Source organism: Gavialis gangeticus, unplaced genomic scaffold, assembly GCF_001723915.1.
Source record: "Gavialis gangeticus isolate Ggan-Ray unplaced genomic scaffold, GavGan_comp1, whole genome shotgun sequence".
Lineage (NCBI taxonomy): Eukaryota > Metazoa > Chordata > Crocodylia > Gavialidae > Gavialis > Gavialis gangeticus.
Window position 1 is genome coordinate 1,014,750 of NW_017729024.1, and position 24,098 is coordinate 1,038,847.

A 24,098-nucleotide genomic window follows, 5' to 3' on the forward strand; every position below is an offset into this window, starting at 1 on the left:
ACTCCCAAGTTTTGCTTGTCCTCAGCCGTACGGCTGCAGGAGCAAGCTAGGGACGAGTCACCCACCCCCATTTCCATAAACTCAGCATGTAGCTGAGATCCTCCCACTGGAAGTCCCTAGTGGGAGGGTAACTATCAGGCAGGGGAAATACTGGGACCACCAAGATGGTTTTCCTACTGGCAGAGGAAAACTGGGAACGTGGCAGGGGGGCAATTCAGTAGTGACTACATCTGCCTGTTCTGTGTAGCTGCTCTTGGTAATGTTGCCTGGTTGCTAGTAGTCCAGTGCACCTGTGTATAGTTTGGGCGAGCTTGCTTTGGCTTCTCTTGTACTTCTCCAGATAAAATACAAGGTTCCATAGATTTTGCTGGGTGCAACAAAAAGAGGGGTTTTTTTCCCTTCCATAGTACATCAAAGATAATGCAAGGACAGGAACCAGGAACAGATGTCAGTGCATCCTCATGGTGGAAGAGCAGAAGAAAACATCCTTGCTGAAAGCTAAACTATGCTCAGGGGACTAGAACAAAGCTTAAATTGGCTGGACTTTGATCAGTGGGAAAAAGAGCTTTTTTTTTTTTAAAGAAAAAAGGAAAAAGAACACCCCCCCAAACAAAACCCTAAGTCAGTCTGCTATCTGTTCCTGCATAAAGGTAACACGGAAGAGGTCCCACATTCACTGCAGCTAGGACACTGCTCCACTAAATCTACTTGGTACCATAGACAGGTCCTAGACCTGATCTTACAGCGGGTCCTCAATGTTTTTTAGATGTAAGCCCTCCACCTCCTCCCCAGAACTTTTTTGAATTTAGAGAACCCCGTTTTAAAAACGTATTTCTTTATTTTGCTATGGAAAATTGATAGAGTGATTCTCTTGCAAAGAACTCAGAAAAACTACAGCAGGTCAGAATGATTTTGAGACCATGGATTCCTAGTTGAAATCTCACTAGGCAAGGTTCTTTGAGTAGATGTCATATTTTTTATTAGACCAACTGAGTAGTTGGAAAGAAGTTCTTAATTGAAATCTCTGGGTTTATTTTGTGAACCACGTGTAGGTGTTTGCACACCTAACAGTGCTAATATTGTGCAGCTCCCTTACAAGGATTTCCTGGGAGCCTGGTTGAGAATCACTACCATAGCGTAAAGCCACCCTTACACTGGTGTTAAATATACCTGGTTCAATTTGAAAGGCCAGGTTGCTGTTTTTCCAGATTGGTTTGGGGGTTCCAAAGGCTTGGCGCACAGAAAGCAGCAATTCCAAACGGATGTGGTTTTGCTGAAGAGCTGTCAAAGGACATTATGTGTGCACTGAACTAACGTAGCCTCAAAGGAGAAGAGAGGCCTTTAGCCTGTGAACTTTGAAAGCTTTTTTTTTAAAGAATTTTTTTGTTTCCAGCCAAATCAAGGCCAAATAAATCTGAGTCAGTCCAGAACCATAAGTGGCCCGGCAAACATCTTCCACCTCCACCAGGGGCTTCAGATATTTCCAAAGTCTTTTGGCAGGCATCCTATGTGCAGGCCCAAGCCTGGAGGCTCAGGGTTTGGATGCCGCCCAGCGTTGCCTGCCCTCAGCTTTAAGTCCCAACACCTCAGGGGATACGAAACCACGCCAGAAAAAGCAGTTATCCCCGGGAGCACTTAAGGAAAACTGCCTCCGTGGACCCAGGCAGACAAGTTTTTCGGGTGAATCTGATATCTTTTATTAGACCACCTTAAATAGTTGGAAAAAAACCCATTTTTTTTAGCAAGCTTTCGGGTTTAAAACCCGTTGGTCAAGCCCATGGTGTTTCGCCTGCCAGGTCACAACTTGGGAAGCGCTGCAAGAAGAAGAAGGGGCTCCTCCTCCCGGCGGACACACGCGGCTCGCAGGGTCCCACAAGCCGGCCCGTCCCGTCCCGATGGCAGGGCCCGCGCGGGAATCCTGCCGCGTCAAGACACCAGACAAGCCACTCGCGCCACACCGGGCAAGGGGCATCCTTCTCGCGAGACTCCTCTTGTCCCAGCGCGGCCGGGTACACGCCCCTCCTCTCTCCCGAGACGGCCCCCGCTCTCTCCTGCTGCGAGCGAGGCAGCAAAAGCTCAGGACCCGCTCGTAAGTCCCCACAGACGAGGTAGGAGCCGGGCCCCGTTTGTTCGCAGGGCGGGCGGCTGCCGGCGCAGACTCCTCCCTTCCCGGCCGCTGGCGCAGGAGGAGGAGGCCGCGCCATGGCCGCTGCCGCCGTGTGGAGCTACCGCGGGGGCCCGCGGGACGAGCAGAGCGCGCTGCTGGGTGAGTGCGGGCGCCCTGCGGGCGGCGCCACGTGCCGGACGCCACGGGCGGGCTCGGGGCTGGCAGCGGGAGCAGACCGGAGCCTCGCGGCCTCCTGGCGGCCTGGCTGCGGTGCAGAGGTGGAGGTGCTTGGGCGGGGGCTCCCTGAGCCACCCTTGCTGCGTGGGCTTGGAGCCGGAGTCTCTCTCTGGCCCCTGCCTTAGGTTTGTGGCCCCGTTCACTGGCGGAACGCCCAATAAATGTTCTCAGCCTCTGGTGGGCCTTATAAGATCAAGTGTACGAGCCCTTCCTCAGCCCCATCCCTCCTGGGGCACTCTGGATTTTTTCCCTTATGGCCTTGTCATTGTCACTCAACATTTTCTAATAAAGTGAACCTGCTCAAATGGGCTGCGTGTAGCCAGATGAAGTTTGAGGTGGCCTCATGTTTTGTATGTCAAATGGGCGGCATGTAGCAACATCAAGTTCAGATTGCCTGCATGTTTTATATGTAACTTTGTGTGCTCCCCTCCCTACCCCCTGTCCTCTACTATGTAGCCCCTTGCTGGGGTGCTTTTCTATTTCCTTTGCTTTGAACTTTGTAACCTTAAACTTTAACATTTTCTAATAAAGTAAATCTGTTCTCATGGTCCAGTGTAGGAAGTATCTGAAGTCCCTGCCTAAAGAGTCTGGGCTGGAGGATGTTTATCTGTAGTATCTGGGGGCAGGGGCTGCAGAACACCTTTTTTGGTTGGGGGTGGGGCCAAACAAACCATTTCCCCCCCCCCAGCTCTCACCACTGATTTCTTACTTTATGTTTACACTAATGCATTTTTGTGCCGTTAGCTGGGACATATGCACAGGCAACTTACGGAATGACACGTCAGTCGGAAACATCACATCAGGCACAAACAAAGCGGAAGTATAGCTTGCTATTTAGCTAACTATGCAGTTAAAAAAACAGCTATACAGTTTTAACCAGAATGACAAAATTGCACATTTGTTGGTTTTATAAATTAACGTGCTAAAAGTTGGTTGGGCCATGGCCCGGGTGGCCCACCCCATTCCACAGCCTATGTCTGGGGGCATCCAAATCCCAAGACCTTTGGGCTTGGGCCTGTGCATAGGATGCCTGCCAATGGAGCTGGGAGTACCTGAAGTACCAGAGTGAGAGGCTGGGATGGAGGACGCTCGCTGGTTGTAGCAGCATACTTGTGTTTAGAATTATTGAGTTCTGCCTGTTCAATCAGTATGGTTTTTTGGAACGATCAAGTTCTGCTCAATGGATATGATTTGGAACTGATTTGGCTAATTTGACCTGGTACATGAAATATATTATTAAATAAATAAAATGTAGACAACTGCCCCCCCCCCACCAAAATAATTATCATGCTATAAAAATGACCTCCCAGCTCTAAAAAGAGTCAACAGGCTGCACGGTTAGTGCTTGAAAATGTGTCACAACTTTATAACTGGTTTCTAGCCAGCTTAAATTTGAACTGGCAGGGCCCTCTCTTCCTGTGTGATGCTACAGTTAGCAGAGCAAACAATATGCTGGCATGCATCAACCGATGCATCTTAAGCAAAACTAAGGAAGTGATTCTCCTGCTCTACTCGGCATTGGTGAGACCACAGCTGGAGTACTGCATCCAGGTCTGAGCACCACACTTCAAGAACAATGTGGAGAAGCTTGAGAGAGTCCAGAGAAGAGCCACTCATATGATTAGAGGCCTGAAGAGCAAGCCATATGAGGAAAGGCTGGGAGATATGGGACTGTTCAGCCTGAAAAAGAGAAGGCTCCAGGGGGATTTGGTGGCAGCTTACAAATATATCAGGGGTGAGCATCAGGGGCTAGGCAAACAACTACTCACCAAAGCGCCCCAGGGGAAAACCAGGAGCAGTGGTTATAAACTCCTAGAAGAAGGTTTCAGACTGGATATAAGGAAAAACTTCTACACAATTTGTGTGACCAGACCCTGGGAATAGACCCCCAGCGGGAGTGGTGCAGGCACCTACCTTGGAGATCTTCAAAAGGAGACTGGACACGCACCTTGCTGGGGTTATTTGATCCCAGCAGTATTTTCTGCCTACAGCTGGGGGGTTGGACCCGATGATCTCACAAGGTCCCTTCCAGCCCTAAACTTCTGTGAATCTGTGTGGACAGGACTCACTCTGTTGCCACCAAGGGAGAGAGTAGGGTGGAAGGCAAAGCAGTGGCGTGTCTAATAGCTAGAACCAACTTGTTTCTCATGTTAGAGGTGGTGACTGGTACATCACACAGGCCTGCTGACATGGACCACTGTACAAGCAGTACTGGTTTGACTTTGGATGTGCGAAAAATGTTACGCAATGGGATTTCAAGAAGAAAACAAGTTTTTAGCTGTTAAACAAGAAACCCTCCAGCAATCCTGAGCTATGGTTAGTAAAAGACACATAAAATTAGAAGGTGGTTTGGTGGACAGGTTGGCTGTCTTTAAGTCATCTGTTCTCTGATATTAGCTTTGTTATGGCAGCAAGTGTTTGCAGCTTTTTCACTGACCTAAGGAAGCAGGGAAGCACCTGCTTGTGAGAGGTCCCTTTGAAGATTCTCACATGCAGAGATGAATGGAACAACATTTCCATAGTTTTTTAAGCATTGAGGAAATATATCTGCTTTCAGCATCCAAAATACTAATTTAAATGGTGCAGCTCAGGAGGTAGATGGTCTCATCTTTGATATTTATATGCTCCTCCCTCCCCCTCCATACATGCACACGCAGTTACGTTCTCTGTTGGTGCAAATAACAGTCTTAAAAGTCATGTTTGGTGATGTCTGTTACTAGTGTCTAGCCTCACAAGTGCTAATCTAAGGCATCGAACGCCCGAGGCAAAATCACTGTTATTTCAGTTGTACAACAGTGATGTCAGGCTTCTTGGTCTGCTCTTACTGCTTCATTATCTTGCAGTCCTGGAAAACTGATGGAAGTAGTAGATAATATCTCCATGCAGATACTATTGCACAATAAAAGTTATGTTATTGCAAAAATAATCATGCAAAAATAATCAGTGGACTTCCAAAGCAGGGTAATTATTTGAAATAAAATTGCTTTACTCTGGGACCACATTCACACAAGGAGCTATTTTCAGATATTTTGTTCTTCATTATCTCTCTTAGTTGGTCCTTTTTGTGCATAAGCAAACCTTTAGAAGATGCCACTGTTTGGTGAGTGAAATGGACATAGGAGAGAAGAAAATAAATTCATGGGATTCTACCTCTGGTCAAGTTAGTTATGATGATGTCTTCTGGAATTAATTAAGACTAAGCTTTATATAGGAGAGGTTGCCCAAGATTTTTATTCATAAAATTAAGATCTTTCCTGGCGTTGTTACAAACATTTTTATTTTAAGAATGCTATTGCTGTTAAACGATTTCAAATGTTTTCTCCTTCCTAATCTATTATAGTTCAGTTTTCAAATGGGAGACTGCAGAATTCTGAAGACATGAATTTCACATTGTACAAAAGCAAAGATACTACTAATCCCAGAAAGAAGGACAGGAGAATCCTGGTAAGTTGATTCATCGTTGTACAAGCTATTTCTGTTCAGCAGTCAAGAAACAAACAGGCCTTCCTTTATAACCAGGTTTTGTGCTTGTAAGCAAGGCTGTTTTTTGACAGGAGGTTGTAGAAATATATAAGGGGACATTGTTAAATTAAAACACTTCTGTCTGACTTTTTACATATACTGTTCTTACAATGATAGCTCCTAAAATTACCAGACTTCAAAGAAATTCTATATAGATATACAGTATCTGAGCCTATGATAAACAAGAACACATTTTGGAAGAGAGATGAAACCTTATGCTTTCAGTTTAAACCAATGTGTAGATATTTAGAATGAAGAAGAGCCCTAAAATAGGAAGTAGATTATCCCTCATATGAAACTGTGGGGTTTCCCCTGGAACATCTGATGTTACCCATATATGGAGACAGGATATTGGATGAGAGTAGGGTTGGGTATGATCCAGTTGGATAATTCCCATGTTTGGGAGGATACTCTCCCCCTCTTTTAATCAGGTTGTGTTTCCTGTGCCATTGTCAGTGGCTTCTTTCGTATGAAAAAATGGTTCTGTATCTTTGTCTTTGGGTACTTTGGCATTTTTGTCAATTCGGGAGCTCTTGGCTATCAGAGACATTACCAGGGATCACTATGTGGAAGTGGCTCTTGTCAGTCCCCTCAAAGTGGCTCTTGTATAGTGAGTTTTGGGCCCTGGTCATAGAATCATAGAAAAATTAGGGTTGGAGGGGACCTCAGGAGGTCATCTAGACCAACCCCATGCTCAGAGCAGGACCACCCCCAACCTGATCATCCCAGCCAAGGCTTTGTCTAGCTGGGTCTTAAAACCTCCAAGGTTGGAGATTCCACAACTTCTCTGGGTAACCTGCTCCAGTCCTTTACAACCATCCTTGTGAAAAAGTTCTTCATAATATTTAACCTAAACTCCCTAGCTGCAACTTGAGACAGTTGCTCCTTGTTCTGTCATCTGCCACCTCTGAGAGCAGTCTAGCTCCATCCTCTTTGTAACAACCCTTCAGGGAGCTGAAGGCTGCTATTAAATCTCCCCTTAGTCTTCTCTTCTCCAGATTAAATAAGTCTAGAATAGAATCTTCATGGAAAACCATCATTTCTGATAAAATTGGGCTCAGTTGTATGCTTCTGCTCTTGAGGGTCTGACATAGAATCAGGTTTAGTTTAGTTGGGGCTTCTTGTTTGTTTTTCATACAGAACCAGGATTAAGAGAGCCATTAAAATAGTTCTTAAAAAAATCTAATTGTGAAACACCCTGCAGTTGCAGAGAGATAGAGGCATCCACAGTAGCTGAAGCTACTTCAATGAACTTTTTAAAACAACAGCTAGATTTCAAATGAGTACATCCATTTACAGAAGAAAATAGGCAGTAAAACCCTTGGGTGTATTAAAAGCAAACTCAACCTCTAAAACAGTGATTCTTAACCAGAGTGCCATGGCACCCTGGAGTGCCATGAGATCCTTTCAGGGGTACTGCGCCAATCCTGCTGTACTTCTCTTTCCAGGATACAGTGCTGGGTTAAGCCTGGAAGTGGCTGCAGCATAAATCAGTGCCGTTCTGAAGACAGGATCCTGCCTGTCTCTTTAGGACCCAACGCAGGAATTGCGCTTGCTTTTCTTTCCTTCATATACCAGGCTGAAGCTGCAATTGAAGGTTAAGAGTCAGACAGGAGCTCTTGGCTAGGAGAGCCAAGCTGAGCCTTTCTCCCCTGGTCCCTGGGAAAGGCAGCAGATTCCACTCCAGGTGGTTCTTCTCAAAGGGAATCTTGAACAGGGCCTGTGGCAAGCCAGTGGGAACTGCTATGAAGCCATACTGCACTGCGCTGCACCACACCTCATGGGCTGGTCCCTTTCTGTAGTAGGGACCCATCTGCCATGCAAAGGCATCTCTCCCTGTAGGACAGAACCTCCCCTCCTCATTTTATAGGGCTGAGGTTTTTTTCCTCCCCACCCTTTCTCTCCTCTCACTTTTAGGCAATATGCTGAAAATGAGCAGTTTGCACCATGCTGGACAAACTTGTGGTTTTCTTGTGAATCTTACAACTTGTGATGTTTTGCACAAAGCCTTTGTTCCTTGAAGGATTCTTATTTTTTCATTGAAGAGTCCGAGTTCTGTACCTCATACTTAAACCCCTGAGTACCATTTCACACTTTCAGAGTGTTGTAGAATCTGACCCTTAATCTCATCATATTGCTTCAGGGATGAATACATTAAAGATTTAAGGTGTTAAGACCTCATGGTGACAGGAGCTACAATAGTATCTTTCTACAGCAGTGATTCTCAAGTGGAGCCCAACTATGCAAATGTATCAGATCAGTTATAATATTATCGTTATTCCTGCATGTTTTTTTTCCAGTTTGTTTAAAAGTTCATTTCCAGTTAGGTTATTTTTTACACACTTCAATGCATACATTATTTTTTTTAAATGGTGTGCCACTAACTTAAGAAGAGTTATGTATGTATGTCTTAAGCCTAAGAAGGCTGAGAACCACTGCCCTAAAATAAAACCCTGCCACTCAGGGCTGCAAGTTTGTTTGGTTTTAGCAATCGGTGTAGGACTGAATGCACAAAAAGGTGGGGGCAGAAATTTATGTGGAAAATTTGGAGTGATGGGGTAAGTGAAGGCTTTGCCTGAACCTTTAAGTAAGCTGTCTGCATGTCCCTTGTTAATATACGTAATGGTTCACACATTGAGGCTAGAAACTTCCCTGCTCTATAAAGTGTACATGTGGAGTCTAGTATACAAAGCCACAAGATGTCAGTGTAATCTTAAGAAGCAGCACTGAACATCAGACTTCTGACCGGTATTAGAGCATAATATTCTTGTGTTAAAGCTCAGAAACAGATGCATGAATAGGATGAAACTCCATACTTTTGCTAGTTCAATATTTTGTGTAGACTATGGAGTTTAGCTACAGTTTTTAAAATTGAATTTAAAAGACACAATAGATAAATTACAAAATGAAATTATTATTGATTATATGCTTATACCAATTAGGATCAAATGTTCACTAATGCAGTATGCTTCAGTTTTGAATTGCCTTGGACTGTATATTAAAAATGAAATATTATTGCAACTGTGAGAATGGAAAATGAAATGTGTGCAGTTAGGGATTCTTAAAGTAACAGTGATTCACCCTATACATATCGGGGTGAATGTTTAATAATAATAGTTTTTTAAACAATTTCTTACTGAGTGTACAGGTTATAATGATTGCAAAAATATATGGAATTTTTTTTACATTTATGTACTCTCATGTTTTAATATTGTAATCTTTGTTTTGATTAAATTGTCTTATGCAAAAGCTTTCTTTTGGATTGATTTTAATGGAATGAGAAACAAGTTATACCAGAAAAGGAAAAGCTTTAGCTGTGTTAACTGTGGAGTTACACAGCTTTGTATAGGCATTCAACTCAGTGGTTCTATAAATTACTCCATCAAAAACTTGATAGAATTTTTATACTGTGGATGCACAAATATATATATATTTAAATCTAATCCCTAAGTCTGTGAGTTGCTGGATGTGGATAAATTGCAACCAGTTTGCAGAGCTGGTGTCTTAAATGATAGTTTTGAAATTCAACCAGTTTATGATTCTGATGGGCACATAGAGAGTTTTATTTTATTAAGAATGCGTCTGGGTCTGTGTATGTGCATGTGCACAGTGAAACTTATGCTGTAGCTTGCATTGTTACATTGCCATATTGATTTTACTGTCATTCCTGTTTCCCCAAAAGTACACCTTTGGGCTGAGATGGGAGCCACAATTTTCCATCCAAGAGAAGAATTAATTTTCAAGACGTTTTGAAAAATTGTACTGGAAGGCTATTTGCAACTAAAGCTTTGGCAATAACATATCAGATTAATACCAAGGGGGGTTATGTTTAAAAATATATTTATCCTAATTAGTTACAGTGTTACTACTACAAACCATGACTTCCAAGATATGAGAACCTAGGCATCTTACCATGAGTTACATTACTGAGATGCCAAAGTTCATTATGACAATAAATGCGCTCAGAATTTAACCCAAATACTAACTTGACCTATGAAGGCAATAATTCCCATATAACATTTGCCTTCCTTTCAGGTTTTTAGATTGCTAGATTATAAAGCTAGGTTTTGATTAGTTAGTCCAGTGGTGCTCATCCTTTTTCGACTCAAGGTACAACCTCCATAACGTTTCTAATTTTAGCAGCACCACAGTTAAAACATTAATTCATTACGGTGTTTACTTCCTCACACCTCACATCACCCTTAGAAGTATCTCACAGCACCCCAGGTTTAAAACTACTTAAATTCAGCAGCATTAGCTATTGTATTTTGCCATGGGAATATTCAAGCTGAGAACTGACAACCTTCAGAATTTGTTTTTGGCACAATGAAATCCTGCCACCATGCATAGGATGGATTAAAATGGCCCTGCAGTGGACTGAGTGGTCCTGTGAAGATGTTAAGTCAACCTAAACATTTCTTTATAATGGCATAACAACCAAATATTAGCTGACTTGGTCAAATGTCTCTTATGACCAACATCACAAACTGAATATTGCTTTGATACATTTCTACAATTGCATAAAAAAAGAAACAAATCCTTTAGTCAAAAAAGAAAAGCCAGCAGAAATCACTGCAGCAGTTAACTCTCTTCTAATTCAGGGCTATCCAACTCATGGTCTACAAGGAGTTAATTTATAGCCTATAATCTCCTACCTGTCCCTCATTCCCCCCATCACTCTGATTGCAGCAGCTAGAGTCACTGCATTGTGGGCTCCCTCTCCCTCCTCTGGTTTCCCCTTTCTGTCCTGAGGGCAAGGTAGGGCAGCACAGTCTATAGTGTCCAGGGGAGCCTGCAGCTGCAGTGCCTTCACAGCATGCTGCGGCTGGGGAGTCCGTGACCAGTGAGCTGGGGGTGCCTGTGTGGCCTGTGGCCCAGGGCACTCATGGCCCCTTGGTGCAGCCCACACAGAATGTGGCCCCTGGATGCTTAGAAGTTGGACAACCCTGTTCTAATTCAAGCAGAGTCAACAGTGTCTTCACTAGTTCAGCACTGAAAGTGAGTCAGAAACAAGAGGATGCATATAAAAAGTATCTAGCATTAACAAATATTTGCTTTCATATTGTTTAAGAATTCCAGGATAGTAGTTGCCTCCGCCCTGGCCCTGATCTGTACTTGAGTGGGTGAGCAAGGCTCCAGGAGCATGGGAGGAGTAGTGGAGGGGAGGTGCTGGGCTCAGAAGCACAGATGCATGCCTTCCCACCCACTTGGAGCAAAGTGTACTGCTCAGAGCTCAGTGGTGACCAGCATGTGGGCAGGGTGGGGCAGCAGCACAAGCAAGAGTCCTTCAGAAGAAGAGCTATGGGCACTGCTTGTCTTCAGGATGCTGGGGCAGGCACAGGGTGCCAGGTAGGGGGAGGAGAGCAAGCAGTTACCTCTTCATGTAGGCGCTGTGCACCCTTAAAAGGAACACCCTTCAAAGGATCTCACAAAATTCTGGTTGAGAATTACTGAGTTAGTCTGACCTTCTGTATCACGCTGGTCGTAAGACTTTCTTGAATTAATTCTTACTTGAACAGCATCTTATCTACTAAGAAAAAACATTCAATATTAATTTATAACTTGACAGTTATTAAAAATCCACTATAATCCTTGGTAAATTGAGGGCAATTCATCATTGGAACACACCTTATGGTGTAGAGGGAGCTCTTTCAGCCTTAGGAGACATTTATTCTTTTTTCCTTTTTCTTTTCTTTTTCTTTTAAAAGATGTTATTTGGGAAATTTACTATAGGATTGATGAAGAAGTTTCCCTAAAATTAGACAAGTTATAAATTTACCCTGTTCACATGGAACAAATCTGGCACCAAAGAAAAACAGGACTTAATAACTTGGCAAAAAGCTTAGTCCCTGAGGAGAATTATTGCAGAGAGTAGTCTTCCACTAAAGCTCTTTTTTTCCCCTGCATTTTAGACTTCCGAGACCGAAAGGCTTTCTTACGTGGGAAACAACTTTGGCACTAGCGCCTTGAAATGTAACTCCCTGTGCAGGTATGTTTTGCAGGTTGGGGAAGCTGTTGTTCTGCTTAGTTGAGATTTTTGACTTACCCTTTTCAGAATTTCAGTTAATTTATGTGGAACCAGATTTCCAAAAGAGTTGAGCGTGTTTGAACCTGTACTGTCTCAAATTGTGTACGCACAGTAAAAGAAAACATGTAAGTGGCTCTTGCAGCATCCAGCAATAATGCCAGTAGTTTTAGAAATACTGTACTCAAGTCTTGCTTGATTTAGGGACAGTAAGAGAATGTCTGGTTTTCACACAGATGTTTAGAATAGGTGTATACGTGAATGGTCAGTGTGAAATAATCCTATCCAGCTGGATCGAAGAACTGTGAAATGTGTCTGTTCTAACTGCACATTTACCTTCTCATGAACACTAGATGAAGTGATATGTGCTCATCCAAAATGAAAAATGGTCCCTAAGAGACAATGTCAGGTCAAACTTGATGTGAGTTGGCTATCCAGATCCCTTGAGTAGCCACTGAAATCCTGCCATGGAAGAGGGGTATAATTTTTGCTCTGTTAATGAAATTGATTCTGAATGATTTGATTAAAAAAAAGTATATTAAACTTGTTTTAAGGTAGATAGATGAAGCATCCACCTGTGGGGTCCACAGCTCATATCCTGAAGGTAAATTTTTGTCGTAAACTGTTTATAAAGATTTAGTTTGATTATGAGCTAAATTTGGGGGCCAAATCTGATTTGCCTTTTCCTTTTAAACTTGCCAGTTAATCTTTCATGTTTGAGTCCTGTTTTCATCTGTGCACCTCACAGTGATTACTGATTTCAAGCCTCTTAACAACTGAAGTATTGTAGCAGAGGGGAAAGCAAACACTTAAAGCAGAGAGGAACAATTCTTTTAGGTTTTTGTTTAGGGTCATGCAAGGTGAGATGGGGGCAGAAGACGCTGTTTTAAAGTTTAATCTCTCAATGTAATTTGGCTCTGAATTATTTGATTAAAATAAACTAACACTTTTTCTACTGATAATTATCTAAAAGGTTAAAGAGATTACATGCTGGTCATGTATTTTTGTTCTTCTCTTTCTCAAAGCTAATGAGTAGCGCTCTGACTTTAATTTTGACAGCACTTAATTTAAGATACCATGGTTGCATCAAGACTCTAAGGACAGTTTTATACTTTGTGTAGAGAATTAAACTCGGAACCAATTAGTCTAATGACCATTTATGCTACAAATATCAATGATATGCCATTTTTATAGTGATTTAGGGCCCCTTCTCTGAACACTCGGATCACTTTGTATGATTAAGAGACAGTTTTAATGACTTAATTGATCTGTGGATGAGTCACTGGAGGGCCCTAGACATGTGCCTGGTTAATGTGAGAATAACTCTTGAAGCAGAAGGGATAGAAAGTTGGCTTTCTGAGGCCCCACAGTGCATAGGGCTCAGGTTGTTAATTTGCCCATTCTTTCTGACCTTCTGTCATTATGTTTAAGGTCTTCAGACTCTTCCATTCTTAATTCTTGGTCTTCACTGTCTTCTGGGAGTTAAATTTTCCTTGCAATCCTATGATGGAATTTCCTCTGTAATTCTGCTAACAGCTATCAGCCTAAGTGTGTCCTTGGAACAGCCTTCTGAATGTTATTAGCAAGTAGCTAGTATTTTTGTTCTTTTTAGTCCTTGGCTAAACTCTGCAAGAACTCCCTTAATTTGATTTAAAGACAGATTATATTGATTCTACTTAACTTATTAAGATGCAGAGAAGAGCTACAAGGATGGTCAGGGGAGTGGAAATCCTATGCAAGAGAAGATTAACAAAGCTTGGGTTGTTTAGCCTCGGATAGGATAGCTATGGATAGGTTTGCTATCCATAAATGCATCAGGAATTAAACATTAGGGAGGGAAGAGGAGCTATTGAAGGGAAAGGACAATTTTGGAACAAGAATAAATAGGTATAAAATAGTAAATTAATGTAGTCATAAAATCAGAAGGAGTATTCTATCAAAGCAGTGGGGCTGTAGAACAAACTCCCAGCCAGAGTAATTAGTGGGATAAAACAGCTGCATTTAAGATGGTTTATGAAAGGGATTATATGATGTAATACGTGTAGTAGCAAGAGACTGGACTCAAACAGAAGTTCAAATAGGACTAAATCTATCTGAACTTATAGCTGCAGCTGAACTGTTATTTTGAAGTGTACAGAGTTCATCCCCCGACCCCTACATACATGAGTGGCTAGTGTTACGCTGTAGTCATGCCTCATCTTCCCAAAATTAGTGTCAGTCTAAAAAGTAACCCAGAGAGAAGTAAATCCCAAGCCATATGGAGGGGAGCAACTGTATACTTTCTGTATGTCATAAAACCAGTGGTCTCTTAGCTGGAGAAGGAAGATTCTATCAGAAGACACTTGTAGCTTACATTTTGCCAAGCTGTGGAGGTCTGGTCAGAAGTGGATTGATATATCATTGAATCTGTGAATCACCTTATCTTATCTCCTCTGAAATGGAGCTGTGAAGGAAGGTATTTCTGAATCACTTTAAAAGAAATGACAAGGACCTGGAACTCCTTAATGGAGTCACTTTCTGGGAAGCTGCCAGGCATAGAGGCAAAGATGCATTTTTAACCAGAGAATAAACCATGTTGAATTTCTGCTCCAAGAACCAAAGGAAACTGCAGAAGAGCTGCACAACTTGTGATATCATTGAAACAAAAAAATGTGTGTGAGAACTAGGGTTTTAAATGTCACTGTCCTTGAAATACTGAATGTGGCTGGTCCTGACCCCCAGCAGCCTTAGAAAAACTTAATCCATGGACTCCCAAAGTGAAGGGCTGTGCATACAGGGGTTGCTTTTAGAGAAATCACTGAGGTCCTTATAGGCAAAGCAAAGAAAGAGTAGAATGGAAGCTGGCACTTTGACATCTAGACACCCTTTCTGCGTGCTTCAGAGTTCATTTCAATGCCTTAGTTTTAACTCTCAAGTATAAAAATCAAGCCTTCAATGCAGCTTTTATAGATCTTCCTACTGTGAAGTTCTAGGTGTTTGTAGGCATTGAAAAACTGGTCTTTGCAGAGCAGTTTAGTGGTAACAGTGGGTCATGCAAAGTACTGAGCCATATAATCTTAATAACATATTTCACTTATGCTGAACCATTTCCTACAGGTACTTTGTTGGTGTGCTAGACAAGGACTCTGGACAGATGGAAGTTTATAATGCAGAATTGTTCAATATGCAGCCACTGTTGTCAGGTGGGTGGAAGAGACTACACTGGGTCCTGTGAAGTACCTCTGTACTTGGTGTACATTGCACTTAGCTAGGGGCCTGTTTTTGAATGTGACCGTTCCTCCACATTCTAAGTATCCAACGTTACATGCATCTTTCTTGGTTCCTTGGTTACGTTATGTAAGACAAAAAAAGAGCATATTGATTTTCTTAAGACTATATTTTTGGAATAAGTCCCTACAATACACTTATTTCCAGTACATTAATGAAGTACAGTGTAGAAAGATACAGAGTGGTAAAAGGGACAACTGTAGCTATGAAGTGATACTTAGAAAGGAGGTTAAAAGGCTGGGAGATAGAAGCATTTACATCAGTAGCAACCCGTGAGCTTGTTTCTGTCCGAAGAAAACTAGTGATGATGTCCTGTGCTTAATATGGAGGACTACGTTGTCAGCGTTCTGGGTAATAATATAACCCTTGGACAGAGCAGTTCTTCAGTAGGAAACGAGAGGAAAATATTCTTTATCCTCAGTGAATTGTTTCCTTTGTGCCCTCATTTGCTATCATGTCAAGCATGACAAACTGAGAACTAGTTTGCTAAGTTTTAATGTAACATAAATATAACAGCATGGTTACTAAATTCATACATATTACTGACTGACCCAGTTAGACCCATGTACTAATTTTTGTTCTTTTGTAGATGATGTAATAGAAGAAGACCTATCAGATTATCAAAATAAATCCTACAGAGAGAAGGTAAAAGTTGAAGTCCAGTCTTTTTCTAACATAATTACCCAGATAATCATAGTAAGTAATATTTGCCTGGGATTGAGGTGTTCAGTTTTGTCATTAATGGGTGTAAGTTATCATTTTAACCTATGCTGAAGTTCAGCAGTTATTATGAAGAGACATAATAGAATATCTTTATCTTTATTTGGGTTATGGCTCCTGTTCTGTACATGCTATAACCACTAGACAAGGCACCAACAGATTGGGCTCAATGGGCAGATCAGATTTTGAAATGGGGGGTGCAGATTGTGTAGTGCACTATCACATGTATCATAAAATATATTTTTTCCAGTTAAGAGATGCTAGCAGATATATTAATATGGTAGGGGCCCAGCAGTATGTTATTCAGTTTAAGATCAAAGTAAAACCAAATACAATTTTATTGAAATGGTCACTGATTATAAATTAAGTTAAAAATACAATAAACTAGGCAAAAATAATCAAAAGATGTTGTTTTATTATTCCTGTAGTCAAGATAGTGAAATGTACATTCCTTATTCAGACTTGTAAAACAAAATCTAGCCTTGTTGAGCATCTTTACAGTGCATCCAGCACTGTCAGTCATTTCCACACCTGAATTAATGTCCTCCTAAGTAAATATTACCACACCTGAGTTTGTTTCCAGCTGGAACTAACAACAGTCTGAAGGGGTGTTTAATGGAAGAGAGAGATTGCCAAGAATGGCTAACAGGCAGCAAATTGCAGAATATCATGATTAGTGGAACATCATGACCATTAAAAAGGAGAGTGGGTCATTAACACCTGTAGAGAGAAGAGAGATTAATAGGAATCAGGTGGAGCATAATGAGCCATAAAGTCAATTGACTGCCTCAGTAATGCCTGAATAGAAATGCTACTGCCACTGCTGGCAGTTGGTTTAAGCTTTTTGGTGAAGCAGGAATCAAAGGGCAGGGGTGGGGGGCATTGACTACACCAGTGCATGCACCCCTTCTGCCCTTCTTTCCCCCCATCCACTCCTGTTAGGCTCTGTCCACAAATTGATACCTAGAAAATAGGAAGCTGGTTTGGTTCTTTGCCTCAGCAAAGCATAGCTATAATTGTCATCTGAATTTAACATTTCCACATTTCCACTCTAACATAAATTTACATGTCTAACTTGTGGTGTATAATCTCAGAGATAATGGGACTTTTCACAGTGCATGTTGAGGAAAAGCACTTTTCCCCAAAGAAGGCTCTTTGCAAACATAGCAAACTGCTGCATTATTGGAAATAATAAATATTAAACCCTCATGCATGTGCACAGCTAAAAAAATGGTTTGGAGCTTAATAACAAGGAGCATTAGCTCATCCACTGTGTTGTGTATTTGGTTAGTTTAGTGCTAGTGTAGGAAATCCCTGTTTACATGTCTAATCTACCATTTTATTAGATAATGGCCCGCTTAATCTGGGCTGTTGGCCACGGTCCTGCAACCAGCTCCAACCAGTGGTTTTGCATCCCATCAAAATGTATGGGCTTCTGTAGTTTTGCTGACCTGGGTCTGGTTATGAAATGATAAATTTGCAGGGTACTGTTCAGATTTTCTAGAGTGGGCAATATGGGAGTTGTCTACTCACAAGATATTGTATGTCCTAAATTCATTTTTATTAACGTATTTCTACCCCGTGATAGTAATTACTCTTTTGTAATATAGCTAATCAATATATTTTCTTTTCTGGTTGATATTTATATGATGATTTAAAGCTGAATTTACGTACTTATAACTCTGACTGTGAAATGTATTTCATTCCAAGAGAGGAAGAGGGTGAACTTTCTTTTATACCAGGCGGGCAAAATATGGTCCATGGGCAGAATTCAGCCTGTCAACAGATTTGATCTGGCCCATGAGTGGATGGCCACCAAGTAATTGGATCTAGCTCTTGGGCTGCTGGTGGTTCCAGCCTCCGCATGGTGCCAGGCAGGTAGAACTGCTTCCATGCAGCAGCATCAGGCATCAGCTGTGAACCCAGGCGGGGCTTCTGTCCCAGCTGATGGGCAGCAGTGTCAGCTGTGGACACCGCAGGCAGGTTTGGGAGCCCAGACACAGAACCTGCTAGTTGCATCCACAGCTGACCCACCCCCATCCTGGGGCAGTGAGGAGAGAGAGTGAGAAGAGAGCATGGTGGGGAGAGAAGAGAAGTGCGGGGAGTAGACAGACAGGGGAGAGTGGGGAGGAGAAAGGTGAGGAGAGGAGAGAGACAGGCAGAGGGGAAAGAGGAGAGACTGGGGAGGGGGGAATAGAGAGACGGGGAGAGGGGTGTGGGGAGCAGAGGGAGAAGGGAGGAAATGAGAGGACAGACAAAGGAAGTTACAGGTCTCCAAAATGTGTTTAGTGTCCCTCCAGCTAAAATAATTGCCCACCCCTTGGCAATTTCTCCAATTCAGGATGTGTTTTCCCTAAGGTTCCCTCCAAAGCTTTCCAAAGAGTGTGCCTTCTTTTCTAGGCACAATAATTTGCATTTCTTTCTCATACAGGTGGATTCATGCATTGAAGCTTTTGGTACCAACAAGCAAAAACGAGCCCTGAACTCTCGAAGAATGAACCGAGTTGGCAGTGAGACTTTAAATATGGCTGTAACTAAAGCAGCAGAAAACATCATTGATGCAAAGGGTGTAGCTGGTAAGTGATGAGAATAATAGAGAAAAATCTTTGAATCCTTTATGATTCAATGCATCTGTTCTTTCCCCCTATATCCTATGAGAGTATACTGACCCCGAGGATTGGAGGAAGAAGGCAGGTTTGTCAGGAGTATGAAATGTGTCAGACATTGGCAGTCTTTTGAAGCCATGGGCTGTCGTAACAGAGCTAAGTCCAAAGGCAAGCCAGCATGGTCATAAGTGCTACCACTGCTCTCAGTGCTACCACTTGCTTTCCCTCCTAGCTGTGCCAACCTCCCCAGAAATGCCATGGACATCCCCTGTCTCCAGATTGTCAAAGAGGTCCCAGTTTCACAGTCTGGATCAGTAACAAGGGAGGATCAGTGAAAGTGCTGGTCCGTGGGTCCGTTACTGAATGAGGAAGATAACCTAGTGACAGAGAATGTAGAAAAGGCTGAAGTACTGGATGCCTTTTTCACCTCAGTCTTCTGGCAACAGAACAGATTTGGGACTATTTAGGAAACCTGGACATATACAAGTCCATGGGGCCAGACGGGATGCACTGGAAGGAGTTGGCCAGTTGTAACTGCAGAGCCACTGGTCATCACCTTTAAAAACTCATGGCAATTGGGAGAGGTCCCAGATGATTGGAAAAGAGCAAATATAGTGCCTGTTTTTAAGAAAGGAAAAAAAGGAGGATCCAGGGAACTACAGACCTGTCAACCTCACCTCAGTTGCTAGAAAAATCATGGAGCAGGTCCTCAAAGAATCCATTTCTAAGCACTTGGAGGAGAAGGTGATTAGGAACAGTCAGCATGGGTTCACCAAGGCCAAGTCATGCCTGACCAACCTGATTGCCTTCTATGATGAGATGACTGGCTCTGTGGATATGGGGAGAACAGTGGATGTGGTGTACCTTGACTTTAACAAGGCTTTTGATATGGTCTCCCATAACATTCTCACAAGCAAGCTAAGGAAGCATGAGTCAGATGAATGGACTGTAAGGTGGATAGAAAACTGGCTGGATCATCAGGGCTCAGAGGGGAGTAATCAATGCTCGATGTCTAGTTGACAGCTGGTATCAAGTGGAATGCCTCAGGGGTCAGTCCTGTGGCTGGTTTTGTTCACTGTCTTCATCAGTTATCTGGAAGATGGAATGAAGTGCACCCTCAGCAAGTTTGCAGATGACACCAAGCTGCGGCAAGAAGTAGATACGCTGGAGGGTAGGGTTAGGATTCAGAGAGATCTAGACAGTTTGCAGGTTTAGACCAAAATAAATCTCATGAGGTTCAGTAAGGACAGGTGCAAAGTCCTGCACTTGGAACAGAACAGTCCCATGCACTGGGACAGACCGGGAGCTGACTGGCTGAACAGCAGCTGTGTAGAAAAGGACCTGGGGGTTACAGTGGACAAGAAGCTGAATATGAGCCAACATTTGCCCTTATTACCAAAAAGACTAATGGCATACTGGGCTACATTGGCAGGAGTGTTGCCAGCAGATCAAGGGAAGTGATTATTCCACTCTGTTCAGCACAGGTAAGGCCACATTTGGAGTATGGTGTCCAGTTTTGGGTCCCCATTACAGAAAGGATGTGGATAAATTGGAGAGAGTTCTGCGGAGGGCAACAGAAATGGTGAAGGGGCTGGGGGACATGAGTTATGAGGAGACATTGAGATAACTGGGCCTATGTAGTCTAGAGAAGAGAAGACAGAGCGGGGATTTAATAGCAGCTTTCAGCTACCTGAACAGGGATTCCAAAGAGGATAGAGCTAGAGACTGTTCTTAGTGATGGCAGATGACAGAACAAGGAGCACTGATTTCAAGTTGCTGCAAGGGAAGGTTAGGGTAGATATTAGGAAAAAGTTCCTCACTAGGAGGGTAGTAATGCACTGGAGCAGGTCCCTTCCAACCCTAATTTTCTGTGATTCTATGATTGCTTGGTTGGCCGGATTCAATCAGTCTCCCCATCTTTTGTATGACCTAGTCTCATAGAAAGACTATGACATGCTGACAATACTTGCTAAGTTCTTAAGAATGATACTGATTTAGATCTGCATGAAGGGCCAGTTGTTCCAGAAGCATTAAAACCTGCATTTAATCCATTCTTTCAATGTAGGTTTAGATCAGTCAGATGGACAGTAGAAACCTAGACTCTTCTTATGTGCTGCCTTGAAGTATTGCTTCTCAATCTCCCTTCATAGCCCCTAGTGGAGATTGCAAATCCTTAGGTGTAGTAGCAGTGGAGGGACAATACTGGCAATAAAACTGTGGAGTAGCATATATATGACTTAAGTTTCTAAACATAAATTACTGTGGTGTTAGAGACTTTAATGAGGGATTGGGGCCCCACTGTGGACAAACACCCACCAAAAGCTGGATTCCTCTTCCAGAGAGTTGTCAGACATGCATTGTTGTGTTCTGTATATGCAAGATGCTCTGTGTACTGTAAGTAACTCTACTTGGGGAGAGGTTAACTTCTGATGAAGTGACCTGTTGCTTATGCATCTGTGAATTAGTTAGTCTGTAAGCTGCATCTCTGCCCTGCCTTCTTCTATACTTAGTGAGGAAAAAGATGGAAGTTTTGAAAAATATCATTGAGAAGTTGATTTATTAACTCATATAGAAAGCTTCTGTTACACAGACCACAGTCCTCACATTTTAAGCAAGGAATTCCCTTTGAGTTAAAAGCAAGTGTTTGGTTTGAACTTCTCTTCCATTTCTTATTAGCGGTGGTTCATGTATTCACTCTTGTCTCCCTCTTACTTTGAAAGCTTTGGTCAGTGATGCAGCTCAGGACGATGTGGAGGAGGTCTCTGTCTTCCTGCCTCCGTGTCATGAAGAGGCTGACAAACCAGAGAACATCTACAGATTTGAGGACCGTATCCTTTTTGGGTCATCGTGCTGCTAATTCACCAGAGCACATCAGGGTAAAGGTTTAGACTCCAGGGAGAAAAGGAAGGTCCTGGCAGTGCTTTATGAGTCTGCTGAGGAGAGTCAGTTCCCTTTATGAACAATGAGCGGGGGGTGGAGGATTTGTCATGCTGCTATGAGGTATTTACCTACAAGTCAGTGTCTTGCTTCTTGGGCTGATTCTTCTAGAGTAAGTGATTTTTCTGCTTTCCCTATGGTACCTGCTGAGTAGGCACCAAAGCAATTATAATGGCAGATGGATTTATGGAGAGCAAGGGCTAGAATTTGGACTGGTGAGCCAAGAGAAATTTCTGAATAAATCTAAATTGATTCTACAGGGGGCATGCATCTTATCTAATTCCCAGTTCCCACGATTACATTTCCCCTACCCATGGACTGTCTTCCCGAGCTAGCAGGGCTGGAAACAGCATTCCTCACTGATGTAAATTGTTGATGTAAGCTGTACAGCAATGGACAAAACAAACTCTTTTCTGTCCTTTACATATATGCTGCTAACTTGTCTCAGAGGGGCGTAGTGACATTCACTGTTTGAAAGCCTCTTAATCCTCAGAGGAGAGGGCACGATGTTATTCTTTATTGTTTCTTAAAACTTCTCCAGTCATCTCCTCCGCTGAATATGAAGCCCTGCAGGCTCCAGCTGCAGCACTTACTAATCTTACTTCTGAAGAGATCCTTAAGAAGCCAGAAGAAGAAAGGTAAGGATGTCTAAACGTCTTGATGAGCCAAAAATAGTGGTCACTTCCTTATGCTTCAAGTTCTAATGCGTGTCTCCTCTTTTTTCTAGACCCTGTTCCTTTGTTCTAGAAGAACTGAAGTCTATGCCTGTAGATGAGAGCAGCCGAGACCATAAGGCACGGTGCCTGTGGTTCCTGGATACCCTTATCAAGTTCAGTTACAAGAAGGTGATTAAGAAGAAATGTAAGTTGATAACAAAAGAACTTTCTCCCCCATGTACCTTTCAGCAATGCATTGGGATTCATGTGGTAAAATGGATTCCTTTGTTCAGAAAAACTAGAATTCTATCAAGATGACAGACATAATGTAACAGGCACCTGACAGACAAAGCTAATTTTTTGTACTAAGATGATATTTTCAAAGCAGTCAAAGGAGTTTAATCACATCTAGTGGAATGTAGGTGTTCAATCCCCCTAGAATGATTTTAAGAATCTCAGCCTGTAAGTAATGTTATTTAAAAGGTCTCTTTCCCCACTAATCTTCCCCCCCAACACATACACAAGCAGGTGATGAAGCATGTTGTGTTTGCATGTTGGCATATTTTTAGTGATGAAACAAGCTTCTGTTTAGGAATATAAAGTGTATTTTCTTGTGAGCCAAAAGTAAGTCTTAAAATGAAAAAGCCACAGTTATTGAAGACTTTGCAGTTTTCTTTGTCTTTGCAAAAATGGCAATATCTACAGACTGGTAGCTCTTTTCCTTAAGGCAGTTACACAGAGAAACATGATGTCCTTTTTTCTTCATTGATGTTAAAATTTTATTAGACTTAATCCTGTCTACCTCTGAGCGGTTCCTTTTTCCTTATCAGTTAAATAGTCCTTTCCTGTAAACGAGTCAGGACACGGACTTGAATCCCCCAAAACTATTTTCATACAATAATTTTCTCATACTTTATGTATATATTCTTAGCAGTACCTTGCTCCTGTGAATGAAACTTCCTAATCTTGAATGTTCCACAGGATTCACAAAACCTGCAAAAGACAAAAATAATGACTGGAACTGGTTGGAAATCAAACATCATGAGAAACTTAATATGGTCTTGACAGGTGGCAACACTTGCTGTGCTCCCTTGCAGCTGCTTGCAGGCCCACTTCATTTGCATATTTAGTCTCCAACTAGCTTCAGTTCCACTGCTTCCAGCTAATGTAGTTTGCTCAGCATGGCATCCTGAAGGATTTTGCTTTTAAAGATGCAATAATTGCAGTTCTTGATGGCTCCAGAGAAAATCTTTAGGTCGAGATTTTTCAAAAGGAATTTAAATGGACAACTCTCATCATCATCAGTCGGAATTGTGCGGGTAAAATTCCCTAGGCAGTTCTGAAAACTTCAGCACGAAACATTTTCTTTTTTTAAACAAACAAGCTATGTTATATTGAAATTCTGCACCTCCCTTCCCTGCTCCCCCTGTTCCCCCCACAATGTGTTGGGAATCCAGAAGGAATGTCATTGACTTTCTGACTCATGGGCAGTGGTACAAGTGGCTTGAAAACAAAAGTAAAACTAACCAGTCTTAAGGCATAAAGTAGGGCAGGATGGCACTGAAAATGATTTAGAGAGGCATAAGCTTTCGTAGGCAATAAACCTACTTTGTCCAATGCTATGTGATGAACCTCTGACATCAGCATCTGGCAAAGTGGGTTCATTGCCTATGAAAGTTCATGTCTCTCTGAACCAGTTAGTCTCTAAGGTGCCACCTTGCCTACTCTGCCCAAGTTCAGACTTGCACTGCTAACCACCTCTGTAAACAGTCTGAGGAGTAAAAAAGGGAATAAGAATTTTTTTAAGCTGTCATTTTAATTAGTTTTTTTTAAAAAACTATAGAATGACATGTATTTATTTCTGACTGTTCAGGCATTTCTGAGGTCCTGTTTTAAGTATGATTTAGGCCATTGGTTTCCCAAGTCTGATTGAAAGCCCATAAGTAGGGACCTACCAAGTTCACAGCAGAAGTGGGATGCACGGCAGCTCTTTTAATCTTTCATGTTCCCATGTTCCCCAA

General features: G+C 42.3%; 1 protein-coding gene across 1 annotated transcript in view; it reads left to right on the forward strand.

Annotated features, from left to right (window-relative positions):
• Window positions 1–2,166: 2,166 nt before the first annotated feature.
• Window positions 2,167–24,098, forward strand: part of POLR1E (RNA polymerase I subunit E) — a 26,980-nt gene continuing 5,048 nt past the window's right edge. Inside the window, exons 1-9 of the mRNA XM_019516809.1 lie at window positions 2,167–2,266; window positions 5,685–5,788; window positions 11,779–11,855; window positions 14,988–15,073; window positions 15,748–15,803; window positions 18,310–18,454; window positions 21,205–21,312; window positions 21,963–22,059; window positions 22,149–22,282. Coding sequence (XP_019372354.1) covers window positions 2,203–2,266; window positions 5,685–5,788; window positions 11,779–11,855; window positions 14,988–15,073; window positions 15,748–15,803; window positions 18,310–18,454; window positions 21,205–21,312; window positions 21,963–22,059; window positions 22,149–22,282 — 871 coding nt within the window. The 5' untranslated portion in view covers window positions 2,167–2,202. The remainder of the gene's footprint in view (window positions 2,267–5,684; window positions 5,789–11,778; window positions 11,856–14,987; window positions 15,074–15,747; window positions 15,804–18,309; window positions 18,455–21,204; window positions 21,313–21,962; window positions 22,060–22,148; window positions 22,283–24,098) is intronic.